Source organism: Sinocyclocheilus rhinocerous, unplaced genomic scaffold (genome assembly GCF_001515625.1).
Source record: "Sinocyclocheilus rhinocerous isolate Xijiao unplaced genomic scaffold, SAMN03320098_v1.1 scaffold757, whole genome shotgun sequence".
NCBI lineage: Eukaryota > Metazoa > Chordata > Actinopteri > Cypriniformes > Cyprinidae > Sinocyclocheilus > Sinocyclocheilus rhinocerous.
This window is the reverse complement of record NW_015662957.1, coordinates 1,494,117-1,514,056: the sequence shown is the minus strand read 5'-3', so window position 1 is coordinate 1,514,056 and position 19,940 is coordinate 1,494,117. Positions and strand designations below refer to the sequence as shown.

Genomic DNA, 19,940 nt, shown 5'->3' with positions numbered 1-19,940 from the left:
TAATGGATAAATGTTGTGTTTGTGGTAAACAGCCACGGATCAGTAGCGGACTCCTGTGTGAAAGGTGCTTCCCCTCTCACAAGAGTCACCTAAGAGGGGAATTTCCCCCATTTTCAAAAATGAAATTCAGGCCCTGAATAATGTCTAAAAATCCTGATTGGAGTATCACTATAAATAGTTATAAGTTATAGAAAGAAGGCTTTAAAAAGATCGGTATTGGTGATCGGTATTGGCAGATACTGCTTTCTGTGATCAGCGATCGGTGATCGGCCTCAAAAATCATGATCGGAGCACCCCTAGAAATGTTGGATGATCCTGTTCCCCTTAATCAGTGCATGATGAGAAACGTCGCGCAATTTAATTTGACCACTTTAAGCTTCTAATATAATGTGATATGTAATTAATTAATTTACATTTAAAGGGGTCCTATTATGCTCTTTTACAAAGTCTTGATTTTGTTTTGGGGGTGTACTAGAACATGCTCTCATGCTTGGTGGTTCGAAAAACGCATTATTTTTCACATAATTTACATTATTAAAATACCTTTCTCCCCTCATGCACACTTGCAGCGCACACACATAATGCCAGGTTCACATTACTCTGTTTGCAGTGCGTGGTATGTTCGGGCGTATTTTTTCCGCGCTCATGTTAATGGATTAAAGCATTCACATTGCACACGGCAGTGCGTTCAGGAGCGGCGCGTCAGTATTGGCAGATACTGCTTTCTGTGATCAGCGATCGGTGATCGGCCTCAAAAATCATGATCGGAGCACCCCTAGAAATGTTGGATGATCCTGTTCCCCTTAATCAGTGCATGATGAGAAACGTCGCGCAATTTAATTTGACCACTTTAAGCTTCTAATATAATGTGATATGTAATTAATTAATTTACATTTAAAGGGGTCCTATTATGCTCTTTTACAAAGTCTTGATTTTGTTTTGGGGGTGTACTAGAACATGCTCTCATGCTTGGTGGTTCGAAAAACGCATTATTTTTCACATAATTTACATTATTAAAATACCTTTCTCCCCATCCTGGCACAAACGGCTCGATTAGTTCCGGCTTTGATGAAGGTCCGCCTTCCGAAAAACAAAATGTGTTGTGATTGGTTAGCTGTCCCAGTGCGTTGTGATTGGCGAACAGCTTAGACGGTGTTTCAGTACTGCCACGCCCCTTGCTCCGTCTTTCAACAAAAGCTTTTTGGCGAATCCGGCAGGCACTGTACTCCCTCGTGTTGTGGAAGCTGTCCTCAGTAAAATGCGCAGCACACAATAGCAAATTGGGGTTATAATGCTCAGGGACAGAGTTAAAAAAGAAATTGCAACCACTGTTTCCTGACATCATCCGCTTTCGGAAGCCCAAACAAAGACGTTTGGCCACGGTGGTGAAAAAAACAGCGTTTCAGGCGGTCGCGCTTTTTTTATGCCCAAACATACACACTACACACTGACTAAAATTAAAAAAGTGAAAAAGCATAATAGAACCCCTTTAAACATATTTTCATGAGCAAGAATAAAAAGATTGTAAAGCAGTTTTCTACCTTATCAAATGTGGCAGTAAATAGTAGAGAGACAATGTTTTTGGAACAAAGTCTTCATAAAAAAAATACAGGAATATTTTAAAATATTATTACAATTAAAAATTACAGTTTTCTATTTGAATGTTATGATGTGTAAATTCAGCTTTACAGTTTAAAACGATTTATTTTTTAAAATTGGGAGTGTTTGATTTTTAATATATTTGGTCAGAAGTATGTGGAATATTTGTTATTTATTATGAAAATAATTATTGGCTTATCTGTATCGGCCAGAATTTTAATATTGGTGTAGACGTGTTTGGAAAACCTCTTTGGCGACTCAGTTAGTGCCACTAACACTAGCTATGATGAAAATAAATTGAAAAGATTTCTCTTTAGTAGGAAAAGAAAATAGACTCTGGAATATTGGCTGTGCTTTGGACTCCAACCAACAAACATTATTCATGTTATGGACTTAAGATTTTTCAAGCATTTCTCCACTGAAGTAGCTCTGATCACTCCGAATACAAGCACAATGTTTTGTTTTTTTACATCAAGGCAAAAGATTTTCATCAATTCAACTACATGCTCTTGTTTATTGGGGGAATTAGTAGCAGAGGTGCAAGAACAATCATCGCTGATATCAACAGTCCTTTGACATGTGACTGATGTTGAGTGCCAGTAAACCAATCCCCTTCACACACACCCCAAAGTGATGCTTCTTTGACAGATTTGTGCAGAACTAAAACCAATCTCCTGCCAAGCTCACAGACAAACGTGTGATCTTTTTCATTTAACAAGTGCATCTCACCATTACGGCTCATAAATCCATGTCCTCCCGTCCCAGTGCCTCTCCCCTGTTGTCTAATAGATTTATAGAGGCCTTCATGGAAAATCAATAGTTTACTCCCATTTTTTGGGGCTCTTTTGTGTTGTCTTTGGAGTGTGTCTCCAAGCAGATGGAGGAAGGCAGCTCTGCCTGCTCCGACCGCACTCCTGAAGATCCATTTCACCGCGGGAATGTAATGCTGCTTAGAGGGGAAGTGTTATGTGTGTCTGTGAGAGGCGGAGCAAGAAGAAGTGGAAAGAAGTAGCTTAGACCTAACACTCCTAATAGAAAGAGCAGGCTGAATAAATCCATCAAATGTTCCTTATTGAACTGGTCTGAATTAGGGAAACCAGCAGGGCAGACTGGAGACAGCACAAATGAGCTTACAGACGTCAGCTGGGGAGACCGTATGCTTCTGAACCATCTTCCACACCTTCAGTTTAACGCTCACACATGACAGGAAAATGTAATGGGACAACGTTCTCATAAATAAAGTATTTGGATGTTTTTTGGAGGTATTTTTAGGCCTTTCCACTGGAGAAATCTACTGGTCTGAGGTTGCTTCCAATGATGTTATTGCACCAGCCATTTATAGCTTGAGCGGTTGTTTTGGGGTTTATGAATCCCTGGAACAAGAGCTCATATGTCTATGTTTGTTTTCCTCGTGAGATTATGGTTGCTAATTATGTGCATTTGTGATTAAATTAAGAAAAGATTAACAAAGTTTTTTTCCCCTTTCCTCTTTCTTCAGTCTCCACTGACAAATAGATTAACTTTCTAGTACTAATGCACTTCAATATGTGGAAATTATCTTTTGAACTTTTACACAAAATATGCCTTACTTCAAGGCCACCATGCACGTCAAAAATAAACCAGATGTATAATTTTCTTTCATTTTATGCCTTAATTCAATAAAAAGTGTTTTTGTTGGCATCTTTTACACCTTAATACAATAAAGGCTCGTTATAGTAATTTGGCCTTCAGTCAAGTGGATGGAACTTTGACATTGTACAGCAGTGTTATTTATATTTATATTTGAAATACATTTTAAAGAATTATATGCATAAATGAACTGTTTTACATCATTATAAATAAAAATAAAAATAACTATTTGAAAAATGTAAATAACAATTCGATTATATGTTATATATTTGTATGAAATATATTTAATTAAATCTATAGATTCTAAGATTCTTTTGTTTGTTAATATACACAGATATATTTGTTTTTGACTGCAGCCAGTGAATGCAATACAATAGAAAGGCATCGTGCAACATTTGTCTTGAACTTTTGTCTTATTTTAGTGCCAAGTTATGAGCTCAATCAGCTTGACAAAATTCCTCAGACATGTTTAGAGAGGTGAGGTGAGCATCTCCAGACAGGCAGTTCATCCTCTGCTCTAAATCTGGGTGTTCTTGTGCATTCTCACATATTACTCTGTCCACTGCCTCCAAATAAAACCCATCAGAGCTCCATTATGAATGACTTCCTAAAGGGGATCTCCTATGGGACGCCTCCCCACAGCCTACTCATCCATCTCAGCTTTCAAAGGGTTAAAATGAACTCCAGTCTTTCCATCCTGGATGGAACATGAAGGGAACTGTGTGACTTGACGATCACTCTCTGTGAAGATTGACAGATTGACTGTTTGTGAACACTCTCTCTATTTCACTCTTTCACCCTTAAAGGGGTCATATGATGCTATTTTAAAGATCATTATTTTGTGTATTTGGTGTAACAGAGTATGTTGACATGCTTTAATGTTCAAAAAACACATTATTTTTCAAATACTGTACGTTATTGTAGGTCCTCTATGCCCCGCCTCTCTCAAACGCTTCGTTTTCTACAAAGTCCCTCCTTCCGACAAATGCAGTCTGCTCTGATTGGCCAGCTGAACCAGTGCATTGTGATTGGCCGAACACAGCAAGCACTCGTCGGAAATGTAACGCCCCTTACCATAATCGCCGAGCTTCATCTTTCAAAATAAACGTAAAGACAGAGCCCGAAAGGGGAACAGAGTCACGTGACAGACACAGTGATGAAGCTGGTATGTGCTCTCTCGCGCTCTCTCTCTCTCTCGCTCTCGCTCGCTCGCGCACACACACACACGATGCGCAAAACTCCGCATTTGAACAGTCAATAGCAAATACTTAAACTAATAACAAAACAGTAGCTGATTCAGAAGCGCCAGATTGTCATAGCAAAGTCAGAACTACCTACTCTCCTAGGTTCACGAAACGGTCGTCCATAAAATGCATTGCTGTTCTGTTGTAAGTAATCTTAAAGATTCCTAAATGCATCTACTTCCGGAAGGCCAAATAAAGTGCTTTTGCTTTCGCCTAGAAACACACAGCGTCTCCCTGACATGCTGCTTCAACACTAACTGCGGTTACTGAAACCACGCCTTCTTTCTTTGCGTGCACATTTGGGCCGCATTATGCAAATATTTCCACATATAAGTTGCATCAACGATTTAACAGACTTTAATTGCAGTGTTCTTAATCTTTATAAGTTAGTAGTACTGTTCGGGTTTACAGTGTGGGGGCGTGTTAGAACGAGCCGTTTTAGGGGGGTGTGGCTGACTTAACTTTTATAAAGAATATCTCTTTGGATTTGAGACTTTAGTCTTTGCAACTTTACAGATCTTCTTTATGCACCAAGAGCTTGTAACACTCCAAAGAGAAAGGAAAACTTGAAATCGCATCATATGACCCCTTTAACTTCCCTTTTGTCTTTTACGCCCATGCACAAACTTCATCTCCTTTCAGCCTCGTATTTCTTTTCTCTTCCATAATTTCCATCACTTCTCATCCTCAAGAACTCAGGAGCTAGTTGACATCTGTCCAAAAACAGCCAGCAAAAGCCTCGTTCAGACCTTCAAAAACAGGAAAACCCACAAAAATTTCAATGTGGGGAATAGGGAAGGGGTGACTGAGTCAAAGCCCTCAGTGAATGCTAGACATCTTCTTGGCCGGCTCCCAAGTTATCAGCCCACAGCGATTGAAGTTTGGACTTGAATTCGCAAGCACTTCATTTTCATGTCATGCTGTGCCTTCATTCCCAAACTTCCTCTTACAAGATCCAGCATCCACCAGAACAGCAAACCACCATTTCCATTTCACACAGAGTTTACCAGACCTCTTTTTTCCACAGTCTCTAAGAAGAAGTCTTATCAAAATCACAAGTAAGGGTTTCCAGTTTCAGTTCAGCTGCACACTTTTTGACATTCATTGAAATAAAATACTTTTGCATTGTCTGTACACTTCAGTTTTGTTAAATGGCTCAAACAGAAGTATAACCTTTAGACAAGTGCGCAAGCGGAACTATTGTAACTGAACGTAGCAACGCTAGTGACTTAAAGGGATAGTTCTCTCAGAATTTTTGGGGTAGAACTTTCCCTTTAAAGTCATAAATAAATTGATGTTTCAACCCATTTTATTTCCATAATATGACGTATTTACAACTGAAACAGAATATACAAGCAGAAAAAGAGGCTTTGGCCATTGTGCGCCATTTGAAAACTCTTTGTACGGCCCCGTTTTTGATGTGCCCAAATGCCTGAATGGTTAATCCGGCCCAGTGTGCAGTGTTCCAATATAATGTGACCATTTGGGTGAGATTGTATTGAACTAGATGTGTTTGAGTAAGCTGGTGATGACCTCCATTACTGAAAGAGCAGAAAACATCTCATCAGTTCAACAGTGACAGCTTCAGGGCTCACAGCCCAAAACGGATTATCAGTTGTAATAGAGAACAGGAAAATACTGTGAATCATGATCTATACCATTATTGTTTTATACTAATGTTTTTTCTTTTTTCTTACAGAGTAAAGAAGTGGGCCTCCAGCTGCACGAGGATTTGATGAAGGTCCTCAATGAGTTGTACACGGTAAGATGCAAACACAGCATAGTCGAGCATAACTTTATTTTCAGCACTAAATCTGAGGCTATCATCTTTATTCAGTTTTTCCATGTTTCATTATCTGTTTGTCACTTTCAGTTTTCAAACAAAACAGAGTGCATGAATCCTCAGTTTCTTTCTCTTAATATCTTTGGTTCCTCTGCGTCAGCCTTCTGCACTGATGAGGCATCGAGTCTCTGCTTCAGTCGAGTGGTTATTTTGGTCTCTTGTGGTTGTAGTCCAATCAGTATTTTTGAGGTGTGGGGTTGGCTATAGTTGCTTTTTCTTCTTGTTGAAAATATTTTGAGAGCTTTTAGTCACTGTGTGCCCCCCTGTGTGTGGTTGTGTTACAGGGTGTGTGCGAATTGTTGTTTCCAAATGGCCTAGAAGGAACCGTTTAATGTTTATGTGCCTTGAAATAGGTTTGTGTGTATGTGAACAAAACAATGTCTTACCAGGCAGTCCTTGTAATTTCTTAGTAAGACAGGGGGTATGAACAAGCAGTGAATGATGGTAATTATAGTCGTCAGTCAGCAATGAATCTAACCTGCTGGCATGCAGACTGACTGCTTGTTAGGTGCTTTTGTCTTTTTTGTTGTTTTTGTTTAATGTTAATTTCAGCATTTACTAATGCATTATTAAAATCACAAGTTATGTTTGTTAACATTAGATAATGCACTGTGAGCTAACATGAACAAACAATGAACGATTGTATTTTTATTAACTAACATTAATAAACAAAGATGATCAAATGTGTAATAAAAGCGTAATAAAAGTGTAATAAATGTATTGTTAATTGTTCGTTCATGTTAGTTAATACATTAACTAATGTTAACAAATTACACCTTATTGTAAAGTGTTACCCATATTTCTATTTAGCTTCATTCATTTTATTTCAGAAATCAGTCATTTTAGTAGGTTTTTTTATTAAAGTTTTTTTTCATGTAATATTTATTTTTTATTTTACTTCATCTGTTAATGAAACGGTTAACAAAAACTGTTCGTTTATAGTTAATAATAAATGGAGATGAATGTTGATTGCCAACCTCAGGAAGACAATCAAATTATATTATATTATATTATATTATATTATATTATATTATATTATTGAAATCAGATAGACCAAATGTAAAATAAATAAGTTCCATAAATTTGCTTGATCATTTTTTTTTTTACAATAAGATTGGTAACAGGGTTGAATGGTTGAGCTTGATGAATACAGACAGCAATGTGTTTAATGCTAGCTCATTTTGATACTATGCTAATTTTAAGTGATGATTTACGTAACATCTAATTATGTCACTATAACAACATGAGATTTGTGCCTTTTATGCTTTATTAAAAGTAGTGGAGAAGTGGGATACCAACATGTACCCTATTTATGGAAAGTGGCTTATCGGGAACTCCTTCAGTGTTTAAATTTTAGAACGAAAAAACCTTCAATGGCAGTTAACCTCAGTTTTAACCCTCAGTGGCAGTATGATTACTGTTTTATAGACTTAGCGTTGCAGTATCCATACCACCGCAGAGACCCATGATCCCCGGCAGTGCTGAAATTAGCAATGGTGCACGGAAAATTCAGGGATGATTCAGTGGATTGCAAGTCATGTTATTATCCTGCTGTATTAGGGGAGTGCTGCTTTCTGATACACAGCACAGTATTGCACAAGGCTTCCATGCATATATGCCTAGTGCCGCAGCTAAATAATCCTAATAATTTCAAGCTTTTATTTTTACTGGGAGAAGAAATTAAATTAGAAATGCCTTTGTGTTTGTCCACATATTTTTGTATTCCTCATTTTTGTGGGGGAGGAAGGAATAGTTTAGGGTTTTCAGGGTGGGGTGTTTTGGGCTCAAATGTGGTAGAAGGAGGACCCGTGATATTGGCTTTCTTTGAATGGCGACTAGATTCCCCCCCGTACACATCCACACATGTTCTCCTGGGAAATGACTGTAACCCATTTCAATACCCCATAAAAATTTAGCAGATCCTTTAATTAAAGAGTTAAGGATGATGAAAATAAACCTGGCACCATTTTTAGTGACATCTGTGCTTTATATGAAGAAAGGAAAGAATGAATGGAAAAGCTGATGATGATTATCTCAGCCTTTTGGATCAGAGAGGAACCCCATAGGGCCGAAAATGGTGAAAAACGTGATGAACTGAGTTTCCTCTTCACAATCTTTAGCGTTCTTTTTTTATAAGCTCAACGGTGGCTTGTTCAGTAGTTCACCCAAAAATGAATATTCTGTCATCGTTTACTCACCCTTGTGTCGATCCAAAACTTTCTTCTGTGATACATTTTTGGTGAACTTTTCCTTTAAAAACTGGAAAAGAGCCTGATGCTTCTTTGCACTTTACAAGAGCAAGAAAAGGCCATTGAGAGCCGCCCACATTTATGTTTGCCAAATTCCTCCTGTAAGTGTTTCCTATTAATGATGACATTGCAAAGAGCTTATTAAATTTATTATGCCCATCATGGAGGCTGACACCCTCATGAAAGCCAGTGTAAATGGAGGGAAATGGAGTCCATTAGTTTTCTCTCTCACAGACAGCGAGCGATGGCTTGGTATCATCTCTCCGGTCTTGGCAGTGTGTTTGATTGCAAGCACAAGAATGGCGTCACTCTGTTACATTCCTCTCAAAGGAGCAGAAGTTTGGAATGAGATCCTCCCTTCAATCCCATTCCCAAATTTAGCATCTGCTGAATGCTAACTATTAAGCTTGGTGGTGTCTTCCATTCATTGGCAACAGTCACAGATGATACAGATCTTTCACCATAGCCTCTCATTGGACTTAGACATAAACTGCTCTTTATAGGGGTCATAAAATTTTAGATGTTCCTTGCGATTTGTAATGTTTGTAATTTTATTTTATGGAATAGTAATAAATAATAATTTCTTATTTATTTAATCTATTTTAGTATTTATATAACACATTATAGGCCTATATATAACAACTTTCCCACATTTTACTCTTGTTTCTTTTTCTGGTGTTTAAGATTTGAACACAGAATAATTTTTTGATGTGAAATTATGTTAATGTATTCAATGAGCTATTGTAAGAAACTTCGGAATGAGGTGTTTTTGCATCTACATTTACATGATTGGCCATGTTAGAAGGAAGTTTTGTTTTCTGGAAGTGTTCAGGATGTTTTCATCAAACTTTTTTATTTCAAAAGAAAGAAAACTTAATTTTTACAGTGTATGATAGAGTATGCTATTTACAGTATATGACTTCTGTTTGCAGTCCACCCAAAGTAATAAATCTGTGCTGTGCATTTTCTTCCTCTGTAATTTAAACTGATCCGGTACAAGGAATAAGCAATAAGGGATAATAAATTAGGCTAGATTATGGGATTTTCTTCAGCATAGCGGCTCTGCTAGAGTTTTAGTCCTTGTAATGGAAAGTCATTGTCCCGTTGCCTCTCTGCCTATACAAACACATTGAGCTAAAAAGGTATTGCATGCCTGACTGTGAGTAAAAAGCATTTGTGTGAATGATTTTGGGCCTGTTTTTTTAGTTGGTTGTTATGTGAATAACTGTGTTCTCCTCTTTCAGCCCAGTTCTTGCCACATGTATTCTTGACACATGATCCTTATTTAAAAAAAAGAAGAAACACCATGACACATACGCCAAAATCAGAGTCATGCTGAAAAATATTTATAGTTAATTATGCTCAATTGTTTGTACTGCCGTTTATATGGAAGCTTGATTGAAAGCTTGATAAAAAAAAGGTAATTAATTACAACCTTTTATCTTATAATTCATACTTTTGTCTTGCAATTCTGAGTTTATACCTCACAATTCAGACCTTTTTTCTTGCAATTCTGATGAAAAAAGTCAGAATTTATTGGAAAATGTATTTTATTTACAGAAAAATATTGGAAATTGAGTTTGTTGCAATTAGAAATCTTGCACACAAAAAAAGTGTGAGATAAAAAGTCAAAATTACCTTTTTTATTTATTTATTTTTCCTGTGGCAAAAAAGCAGGCTTCCATATATTTCTTTGCAGAATCCAATTCATCACATTTCAATGACATACATCACTGTACAGAACCGGCTTTCTGACAGGATGCGCGTTAAATATCGCATGCGATTTATCGTGCAGCCCTACAGAGCATGATGCATTTTCTCTGTCTAATCTACGATTTCATGCACATTTAACCTCCTTTTCTTTACTGCACAGGTGATGAAGACCTATCACATGTACAACATGGACAGCATCAATGCTGAAAGCAAGCTGAAGGAGGCAGAGAAGCAGGAGGAGAAACAGATGAGCCGCAGCGTCCGACATGAGGACAGGCAGACCCCGCGCTCGCCCGACTCGCTCACAAACATCAAGATCGAGGAGAAACATGTGCGCCGCAGTTCCGTCAAGAAAATCGAGAAGATGAAGGAGAAGGTGAGCAGAGAGAGCAGAGGGTTCAAATGAGAAGGGATGGGGTGAGAAAAGAGGAGAAATCAGAGTTTCTTGGACAGTTTAAACAGAGAATGTGGAGGAAAGGTGAACGTGGGCATGAGAAGAATGAACAGATGGAAGGAGATTTCAGGGAAATGGGAAAGAGAGAGAGGCTGAAAGATGCAGAGCACAGGGAGCAATGAGCTGGTGAGAGATACAGAGGATGCCTTCACTGCCAGAGGGTGTTGAGGGTCCTTAACCTGATCCTCGACAGCTTTAATGACCTGTTGACAGTGGTTTAATTTATATCATGCGTCAGATACGGAATCCATTCTTATCATGCCTAAATAATACTATGCTTGTCACACGACACTCTGAAATATTTGATTCTGATTGGTCACGCCATTCTGCATTCATAAAAAATGAAAATTAATTAAAACAGGTGACAAAATATAATAAAATAGGTGACCAACAATGGTGTTTCCATATTCATTATAAATAAAAATAAAAATAAAATACTGTAGATGACCAACAGTGGGCTTTTCATGTCATCATTTTGATTAATTTAATTTAATTTAATTTAATTTAATTTATAATTAATTTAATTAAATATATAATAAATTAAAAATATAGTCAATTAAATATATTATAAACTATATTTTATATACATTTACATAGAAACGTAATATAGAGAGAGTGAGAGAAGTCACAAGTGGTGACCAACAATGGTCTTTTCTTGTCATTTTACATATTTAATTTGTAAGTAGCAATGTAACACAGCATAAAATTCAATCAGCTGGTCATTATCACAAAATAAACACTTAGTGTGAAACAAGGCTTGATTATACACTCTGAGATTCCAGGCTGCAAAATTCCTGAAATTTCCAATTTGATATGGTAATCCTAAGCACTAAAAGGCAGCTTAATTCATCAAGTGAATGGCTCCTCTATGACTGTATATACTGTGTTGTAGAATGTCATTTGATGATGTAATGAGATGACATTGGGGCAGGGGGCAGGCATTAGCATGTCTGGGCCAGATATTGTTGTCAATCCATGTCTTTGTTCTTCTGGAGTCCTCTGGTTACCGTCTCTGTCCAGTACCACCAACTTACGAAATGATTGATGGGATCATCGCTGGGTTGTTCCAGGGCCACCTCTGTTTCCACAAGACCAACAGCAGCTCTTCTATGTGTGTCCCACTAGAGAGTGCCTGTGGTCACCCCAGCAGCATTTACAGATGGAAATGTAGTACAGTTTGTGGTGGCAGCTCTAACATGAGCCTATTTAGGGAGGGCTAGTAGAAGTTAAACAACATGCCATCCATCATGATCTCATGTTTAACGTACGCTGTAAAGGTTTTGTTCGCTCAAAAAGAAGTCTGTCATTATTTACCTACCCTCATGCTATTCCAAACTTTTGTTTTTACACAAAAATTTTAAAACAGATGTTTTTCCCCATACTATGACTTTATGCTTGACTTTAAGATGTTTTGTTGCGTGACAGTAGTAAACACTGACATTTAAAGCCTGCGTTTGTTATGAACTGTGAAAAAAAAATATCTGTCCGTTTCTCAACCATTGTCTTATCCTCCTGGTTTTACTTTTTTTTTCTTAGCGGCAAGCAAAATACACTGAGAACAAGCTGAAAGCCAACAAGGCCAGGAATGAGTACCTTCTGGCTCTGGAGGCCACCAACAACTGTGTCTTCAAATACTACATCCATGATCTGTCTGACCTCATAGATGTAAGTCCACCTTTATCTCATCACTCCAAAGAGCCAGTTCAGGAATCTTCATGTGTTTCTAGTGTATTGTTATAGATAAATGTTTACAACAATGTTTTTGTAGCTAAATCACAAATATTCCTTCTTAAAGCTTTTGATGTTTGTGACCCTGGACCACAAAACAAGTCAATTTTTTTAAACTGAAGCTAATAAGCTTTCCATTTATGCATGGTTTGTTAGGATAGGACAATATTTGGCTGAGATACAACAAATTGAAAATCTAGAATCTGAGGGTGCAAAAAAAATCTAAATATTGAGAAAATTGCCTTTAAAGTTGTCCAAATGAAGTTCTTAGCAATGCGTATTACTAATCAAAAATTACGTTTTGATATATTTACGGTAGGAAATTTACTAAATATCTTCATGTAACATGATCTTTACTTAATATCCTAATATCCTCCCCGCATGCTGGGAACGCACATCTCACTCCGGTGGCGCTGCTCTGCTTGCGACCCGGGCTCGTGCTCCACTACATCAGTACCTAACCTAACCTAATGATTTTTGGCATAAACGAAAAATCGCTAATTTTGAACCATACAATGTATTGTTGGCTATTGCTACAAATATACCCGTGCTACTTATGATGTTTTGTGGAACAGGGTCACATTTGATGTTATAATGCAGTCAAGCTTAACTTGTTAAAACCAATGTTATTTTAGTATTATTAGTGGATTTATATTTTTATTCATAAAATGAGCTTCTATTAGTGCTTTTGTCATTTTTTCTAGCTTTATACATGTATAAATTGTAATATTTTTAGTTCTTAGTATCTTCAGTATGATTTTACTGTCTTTTTCATCGTTTTAGTTTAACAACACTGGTTTGAACTGGTTTGATCTAAGGGTTTTTAAAACTTGCAATGCCAGGTGTATCAGTATAGATTACAAGCTCAGGGCAGCTGATGAAATGAAACTAGGACTGTCAGTATGTAAATAATTTGTGATTAATCTTAACATTTTAATTTTGATGAAGTCCTTTTTAACAGTTCTCACAAAACTTTTCTTCTGTAATTCAATAATTTAAATTCGTATGTCGTATGATGGTCATCTCATTCATTTTTGCATAAAAATATAATCATTAAGTAATTAAATTCCACCATTAAGAATTTGTTAAACAGCCCATTATCCTTCTTGTCATGTGAGCACTGGCAAACTTTTTCGTACCCCTGTACTTTTTTTATTTGCAGTATACTGTGCAGCCCTAAAAGGGCGTTTAAGTGTAATGCCCTAAATATGCCCATGTACAGTGTCCCACAATGTAGTAACACCTTCTGACAGTATGCTGCCTCATCAGCCTTCTTTCTTCAAGTGTGACCCTGAAGGTAAACTTGTAGCAGCCCCTCGTGTGAGCTCCGCAAGAGGGCCCACTTGTCCCACAAAATCAACATCAGACTCCTTATAAGGCACCCACAAAGTGCTGAAATCTCCTCCCCGTATTACCCTTAACTTCGGCACACAGGGGCCCACGCAACATGGTGTCCTCTTTGTGAGTGAGGAACTGTGAATGATGGATTTAGTTTGAGTGGTCTTCATTTGAAGCAATCAGAGCATGGAAGTGAAGTTTTAACCACACATGGGTTAATAGGAAAATGGGTTTCAGGGGGAGTACAGAGGGCATATTTTTATTATTATTTTATCACTAATTATTTTATTTTTAGTACTAATAAAAAGTACTTTTTAAAAAGTACAATTTCACAGATGTTGTGCTTTACTCTGGATTTTAATGCCTTTCTCAATTCACAGCTTTTACATTCACAGCTCAAAATACCAACCAAATGCCCCCCTTTTTTCCCCTCTCTCAGTGCTGTGACCTGGGCTACCATGCCAGCCTGAACCGTGCACTGCGTACCTACCTCTCGGCCGAGTTTAACGTGGAGACTTCCAAGCACGGTGGTTTAGAGACCATTGAGAACGCTGCGGAGAACTTGGAGGCCAACGCAGACAAGCAAAGGCTCATGGAGACCTACAACAACGTCTTCTGCCCTCCTATGCGCTTCGACTTCCAGTCTCACATGGGTGATATGGTCAGTCGGTGTGATTATTATTGCTTATGACATGACAGTGGTGAAATGAAGTAATGGAATATGCAGTGATGGTAATTACTTTACTTTACTTTTACTTTTAGTCATTTAGCAAACGGTAGAGTCAATGTTCTTTACACTCTTCGGTCTTCACACGACCGCTTCCGCGGTAAACTAAGCTTCTTTTTTATTCGTTTAACAAAACTCAAATTGAATTCAGCTGGACACACTTTCCTGTTTATCACAACAAATGGCCAAGCAAAGCGCACGACACTGACAAGGTACGCGATACAGTACAAGACCATTAATTATTTTCATGCCCCAAGCAATATACCAACAGCAGACTCACAATGTGGGTAAACAATGACACACAGACATTCTTAGGCAACTGAGTGCAGCTTTACTGATGCCAAGTGCTTTTGCTCCAAAATATCAAACATCTTGATGATATCAAGAAATCAGCTTCGCTAAATACCAATCGGTACTGTTACACAACGATCAGCATTGTCTCTCTGAGACTATGTGTCCTGCTGTTACGTCTCATTGCATGTCCAAACAAACCCAGACACCTCAAGAGGAATGAAGCATTGCTCAATCAGATTGTTGCATAGTGACTGACATGCCTGCTAAGAAACCACAGTTGCTTCAGCCTAGGCTTGCCGCGATAGACGGTGCTGACGGTGTTAAGCCGCAACACCGGTTATGTCACTTGCCCACCGCGGCACTGACCCCCACTGTCGTTTTGATTTTTTATAGTAATAAAAATCATTTAGTTCAGTAAAAGAACAGACACTACAATTAAAAACTGAACGCGGCTGCTCAATGCAGCGTGCCGAACGACAGTCGCATCACAGATCAGATTTAATTTATCCAGTGAGGAGAGTGAGTCGAGCTGACTAACAAGAAGAGCGAGGTGAGGTGAGACAGACAAGACGATGGCGGATGATTTAGTTACGAAACGAGACGCAAAAGCGCCTGTTTGGCAATATTTTGGATTTTGAAAAGCCTGTTGACTTTTGCCGTTTATCTAAGGTGATTTTGGAAGTTTTTTTTAAACATTAATTTCTTATTTAATTGGTTCCACATTGTTTGCTGATTTTTACTTTATTTAAACTTTGTGTTAATTTTTTACATCAAGGTGTATGCCGTGCCTCCAAGCTTTCTTACTAGTTTTTCTTACTATAAACGTTCTACGTTTCTTATTTATTTGGTTATATATTATACATGTTTACTTAGCCTATTTCCGGTAAGGAAAGCGAGGAAAAGAGGGGAAATTCAAACGAACTAAAAACGAACAATTGCTTTACACTGAATTGCCGTTATTTGAAAGTGAAAGTAAAATGCGCACGCAGCTTTTACAAGCTATTGTAACGCCCCCGCCCCCACGGTGATACCGGTATTACCGGTGTTGTCACACGCCGATTAAACGGTGGGAAAATTTCCTCACCGTCACAACCCTACTTCAGCCCTGTATTATTATAGGTTGTCATTTAGACTGTCCAGTTATTATGTTTTATATTATTCTCTATTAATATGGCAAATTGACTGCTAACCTTATAGGTGCTGTAATTTATATATTGAATCATGCAGAAATTGTCAGTATTATCTGACAGATCTTACAGAATTTTGTGTCTTAAAATATCACAACTGGTTCAGGTATTTATTTTATTTTATTTAAGGTGAGATGTGTTCTTTCTTTGCCACTTGTATCAGTGCTTAATGCCACAGCACCTACAAACAGCCAGTTAAATCAGTTTTTTATTTTATTTATTAATTTTGTTTATTCTTAATTTTATTTATTTATTTGTTTGTTTGTTTATTAGTAAAATAGTTGTAGTTTTTTGTTTTGTTTTGTTTTGTGTCAGTCCTGTGCCACTATTGTCACCAAATCAAACATAATGATTTTTACAAAAGGTTTTCTAAGCATTGTCATTGGTCAGTCAAACTTATAGAGACACAGTGTGAATATTAAACTGGGATAGAAGGAAGTATTTTAGCATTGAAAAAATTTGACACTACAGCTCAAACTAAACATTAACATTTTTAATTGTACTACATTTTTTTCTGTGAAATCAATCAACAATGTTTTCTGCTATGCTGAACTTTATGCTGATGTTTTTGTAATTAGCCAACTTGCATCATGGGGTCCTGGATGTTTGTATGTGTGTGATGAACAGAGCAGCTGGTTTTCCCCAGTGCACGTGTGCCCTGTCGTGTGTTCAGCCCTCAGGGAGAGGGTGGACCACAGTGAGCCAGATGTTCCCCAGCTGTTATGGGCAAAAAAGAGAGAGAGAGAGTGGGAAAGAGAGTGAGCAAGAGGCAGATAGAGGCTTGCTCGGGTCACTCCATTCTTCAGAGCATATGGGGACATCAGCTTTATCACTGCTGGAGATGGACTTGCTTTAGTTCTCCTTCATTCTGTTGTTGAAGTTCTCAAGCACTTTCATCTGTCTTTCTCCCTCAGGTGGGACATTTGTGTGCCCAGCAGCCCGTGCAAGGAGAGCTGATCCAGAGATGCCAGCAGCTACAGTCCCGCCTGTCCACACTGACAATAGAGAATGAAGAGGTGACATACACATGGTCCAACAAATATAATGTGCACAACAAATGTGTGCACATTCATTCTTTATGCTTATATTACATCTGTCAAACTTTAAACGTTTTTGTGCACTTTTTTTGTGTCAAAGCATTTACTGAGTAAAAGCGTTTTTGATTAGGCACTTTTGTCTAAATCGAACCTATGACAAGTATTATGGCTAATTTGATAAAATGTTAAGCTACCAATAAGAGTGTAGCTCTGTTTAACATTACCATTAAACATTTATGTTGAAATCCATCAACAGATAATGTGGGGGAAAAAAGGTTTAAAGGGTCATATGATGCTGCTAAAAAGAACATTATTTTGTGTATTTGGTGTAATGAAATGTGTTTATGCTGTTTAAGGTTAAAAAAACACATTATTTTCCACATACTGTGCATTATTGTTTCTCCTCTATGCCCCGCCTTTCTGAAACGCGTCGATTTTTACAAAGCTCATCGGTCTGAAAAAGCGAGGTGTGCTCTGATTGGCCAGCTATCCAATGCGTTGTGATTGGCCGAATACCTCAAGCGTGAGACGGAAAGTAGGTATGTGGGGGCGTGTTCGAACGAGCCGTTTTAGGTAGGTGTGGCTGACTCTTAACTTTTATAAAGAATATCTCTTTGGATTTGGGACTTTAGTCTTTGCAACTTTACAGATCTTCTTTATGCACCAAGAGCTTGTAACACTCCAAAGAGAAAGGAAAAATTGAAATCGCATCATATGACCCCTTTAAATAGAATTGGTTGGACTAGGGAGGTAGTGTAACAGTGTTAATGGGTTAATGTTAGTGTTTCAATAAAGCATTATACTTTCTCCATGTTCTTTTTTTTTTTTTTTAATATATCTTTCACTCAGACGTTTGTGATATTAAAAACAAAAACTTTGTTTTTTCTGACAATGGAAAAAACACATTTACTTAAAGGTGCAATAGGTGATTGTCTTCAGAAACATTTTTTGTTATGCTGGTTGAAAGTCTCTTCAGATCCCGATAGCAATCATTAAAGGGGTCATATGATGCTGCTAAAAACATGAAAACCCATTATAAACGAGGCATTCGTTGCATCCAGTGGGGACATAATTACGGATTATAATGACTAATACTGTCTTTTTATTAATTAATTTTGTCCGATCCGACGATCCACAATGATGTAGCCCAGCGGTTAATCTAGTCCTCGCGCCAGCTCGTTAGAAGTGAGCTACGTGCATGAACTGTGTTCCGATCGATATGATCCCTACACAGTGTTCATTGCTCCCTGCTCCCTGAGCGGGGGAAATCTGTTGAAGTTTACTTCACTTCGGAACATGGGCTGGAATTTGGGAACCTGATTTAGCCTATTGTAGTAATGTTGTCTCTAGTCTGTGAGCATAAATGTGTTCAGGGGGCGTGGCTTTGGACGGCGATTGCAGGGAGGGTGGGACGTTCGCTTTCAGTGCTATCAGGCTAAAGTTAGCATTTTCCAAGATCTCCTATTGCACCTTTAATTAGTGTTATGACCCATTTTTCAGTAAACATATTTAAACATCCTTAAAAAATGTTTTCTTCGAAGTGCATTAAATTTTAAGTTGGCCTAATCTTTTTTCTTGCTTTAAAATATTAATCTAACAAAATGCAGTGAAGCTATTCTCATGAATAATATAAAAATCAATTAGCCAGTGGTCTGAGAAACAAACTTAATTCAAGACATTAAGAAATCTTAATATCATATGCAATTTTGTTCCTTATGTTCTTTTAAGGATGTTTGGATGCATTTAATGGAAAACAAGACAGAAATTACAACCAAGAAAATGATTTAATGCAGTGCACCAGTCTGTAAAATGAAATCTTGATCAAGTGATTACAGCAGAAGAAATTGCTGTTGCTTCATTTCACTCGTGTATTTTGTACGTAGTAATATTGCCGACATGTAGCAACTATAATGTACATACTCTTTTTCCAGGTAAAGAAGACGATGGAGGCCACTCTACAAACCATCCAGGACATGGTGACCATTGAGGACTTTGATGTGACTGACTGCTTCCACCACAGTAACTCGATGGAGTCGGTCAAGTCCACTGTGTCTGAATCTTTCATGAGCAAACCCAGCCTGGCCAAGAGACGAGCCAACCAGCAGGAGACAGAACAGTTCTACTTCACGGTAAATGAGATGGAGAAGGAGAGAAATCAGTTTAATACAGGGTTGAAGAAAGGGTGTGGAGGATTGGACAGTGGGAAATCTGTAGCTGGGGGCATGAAAGGATAGAAAGAGAAATGGGAAAGGAAGGGTGATGAAGGGAGAGATAATAGACTGAGTGTTTGAGATACAGCTTAATGTCCTTTCTACTCTATCAGAGTCTTTTAAGAAGCCTTTGATTGAAAAGACAGCAGTTAGAGGAGACTGCTGCAGTTGACTGCTGTTCATTGATCTGTGCTTGTTTGTAGACAGCTGAAACTGTGTTACATTGTAATTCGACAAATAAAATTACAGAGGAGTATGTTCTCCAGACACATTTACAAAATACCCAGAACACAGCAGCAGCAGTATAGCAATGGCCAGGGAGCCACTAATAGCACTTTGCGGCAACTTTGTAAGGGAGACAGGGGTCACATGGGGATGTTGTTGTCAACTCAGTAAGTATAGGATTTAAAAAAACAAAAACTGTTAAATAAATTCTTGTTTTCTATATCAGTAGTTTTTGAATGATGGTTTCAAACATCTAGTTCAAAACCCCCCAAAATAATATTATTTATTATTCAATTAACTATATATATTTATATGTATATATATATATATGTGTGTGTGTGTGTGTGTGTGTATATAAGTATATATATATATATATAGCTACATGTAGGGATGCACGATACTGGGCTCCTGTACTCGTACTCGTTAAAATGCCCCGATACCAAACGCCGATACCACACAGCAT

At 37.8% G+C, this 19,940-nt stretch overlaps 1 protein-coding gene across 1 annotated transcript in view; it reads left to right on the top strand.

The window, feature by feature from the left end:
- LOC107728602 (SLIT-ROBO Rho GTPase-activating protein 2-like) overlaps window positions 1–19,940 on the top strand; it is a 109,545-nt gene that overhangs the window by 68,988 nt on the left and 20,617 nt on the right. Inside the window, exons 5-10 of the mRNA XM_016538830.1 lie at window positions 6,172–6,234; window positions 10,438–10,653; window positions 12,268–12,396; window positions 14,237–14,458; window positions 16,920–17,021; window positions 18,974–19,171. Of these exons, the coding sequence (XP_016394316.1) occupies window positions 6,172–6,234; window positions 10,438–10,653; window positions 12,268–12,396; window positions 14,237–14,458; window positions 16,920–17,021; window positions 18,974–19,171 (930 nt within the window). The remainder of the gene's footprint in view (window positions 1–6,171; window positions 6,235–10,437; window positions 10,654–12,267; window positions 12,397–14,236; window positions 14,459–16,919; window positions 17,022–18,973; window positions 19,172–19,940) is intronic.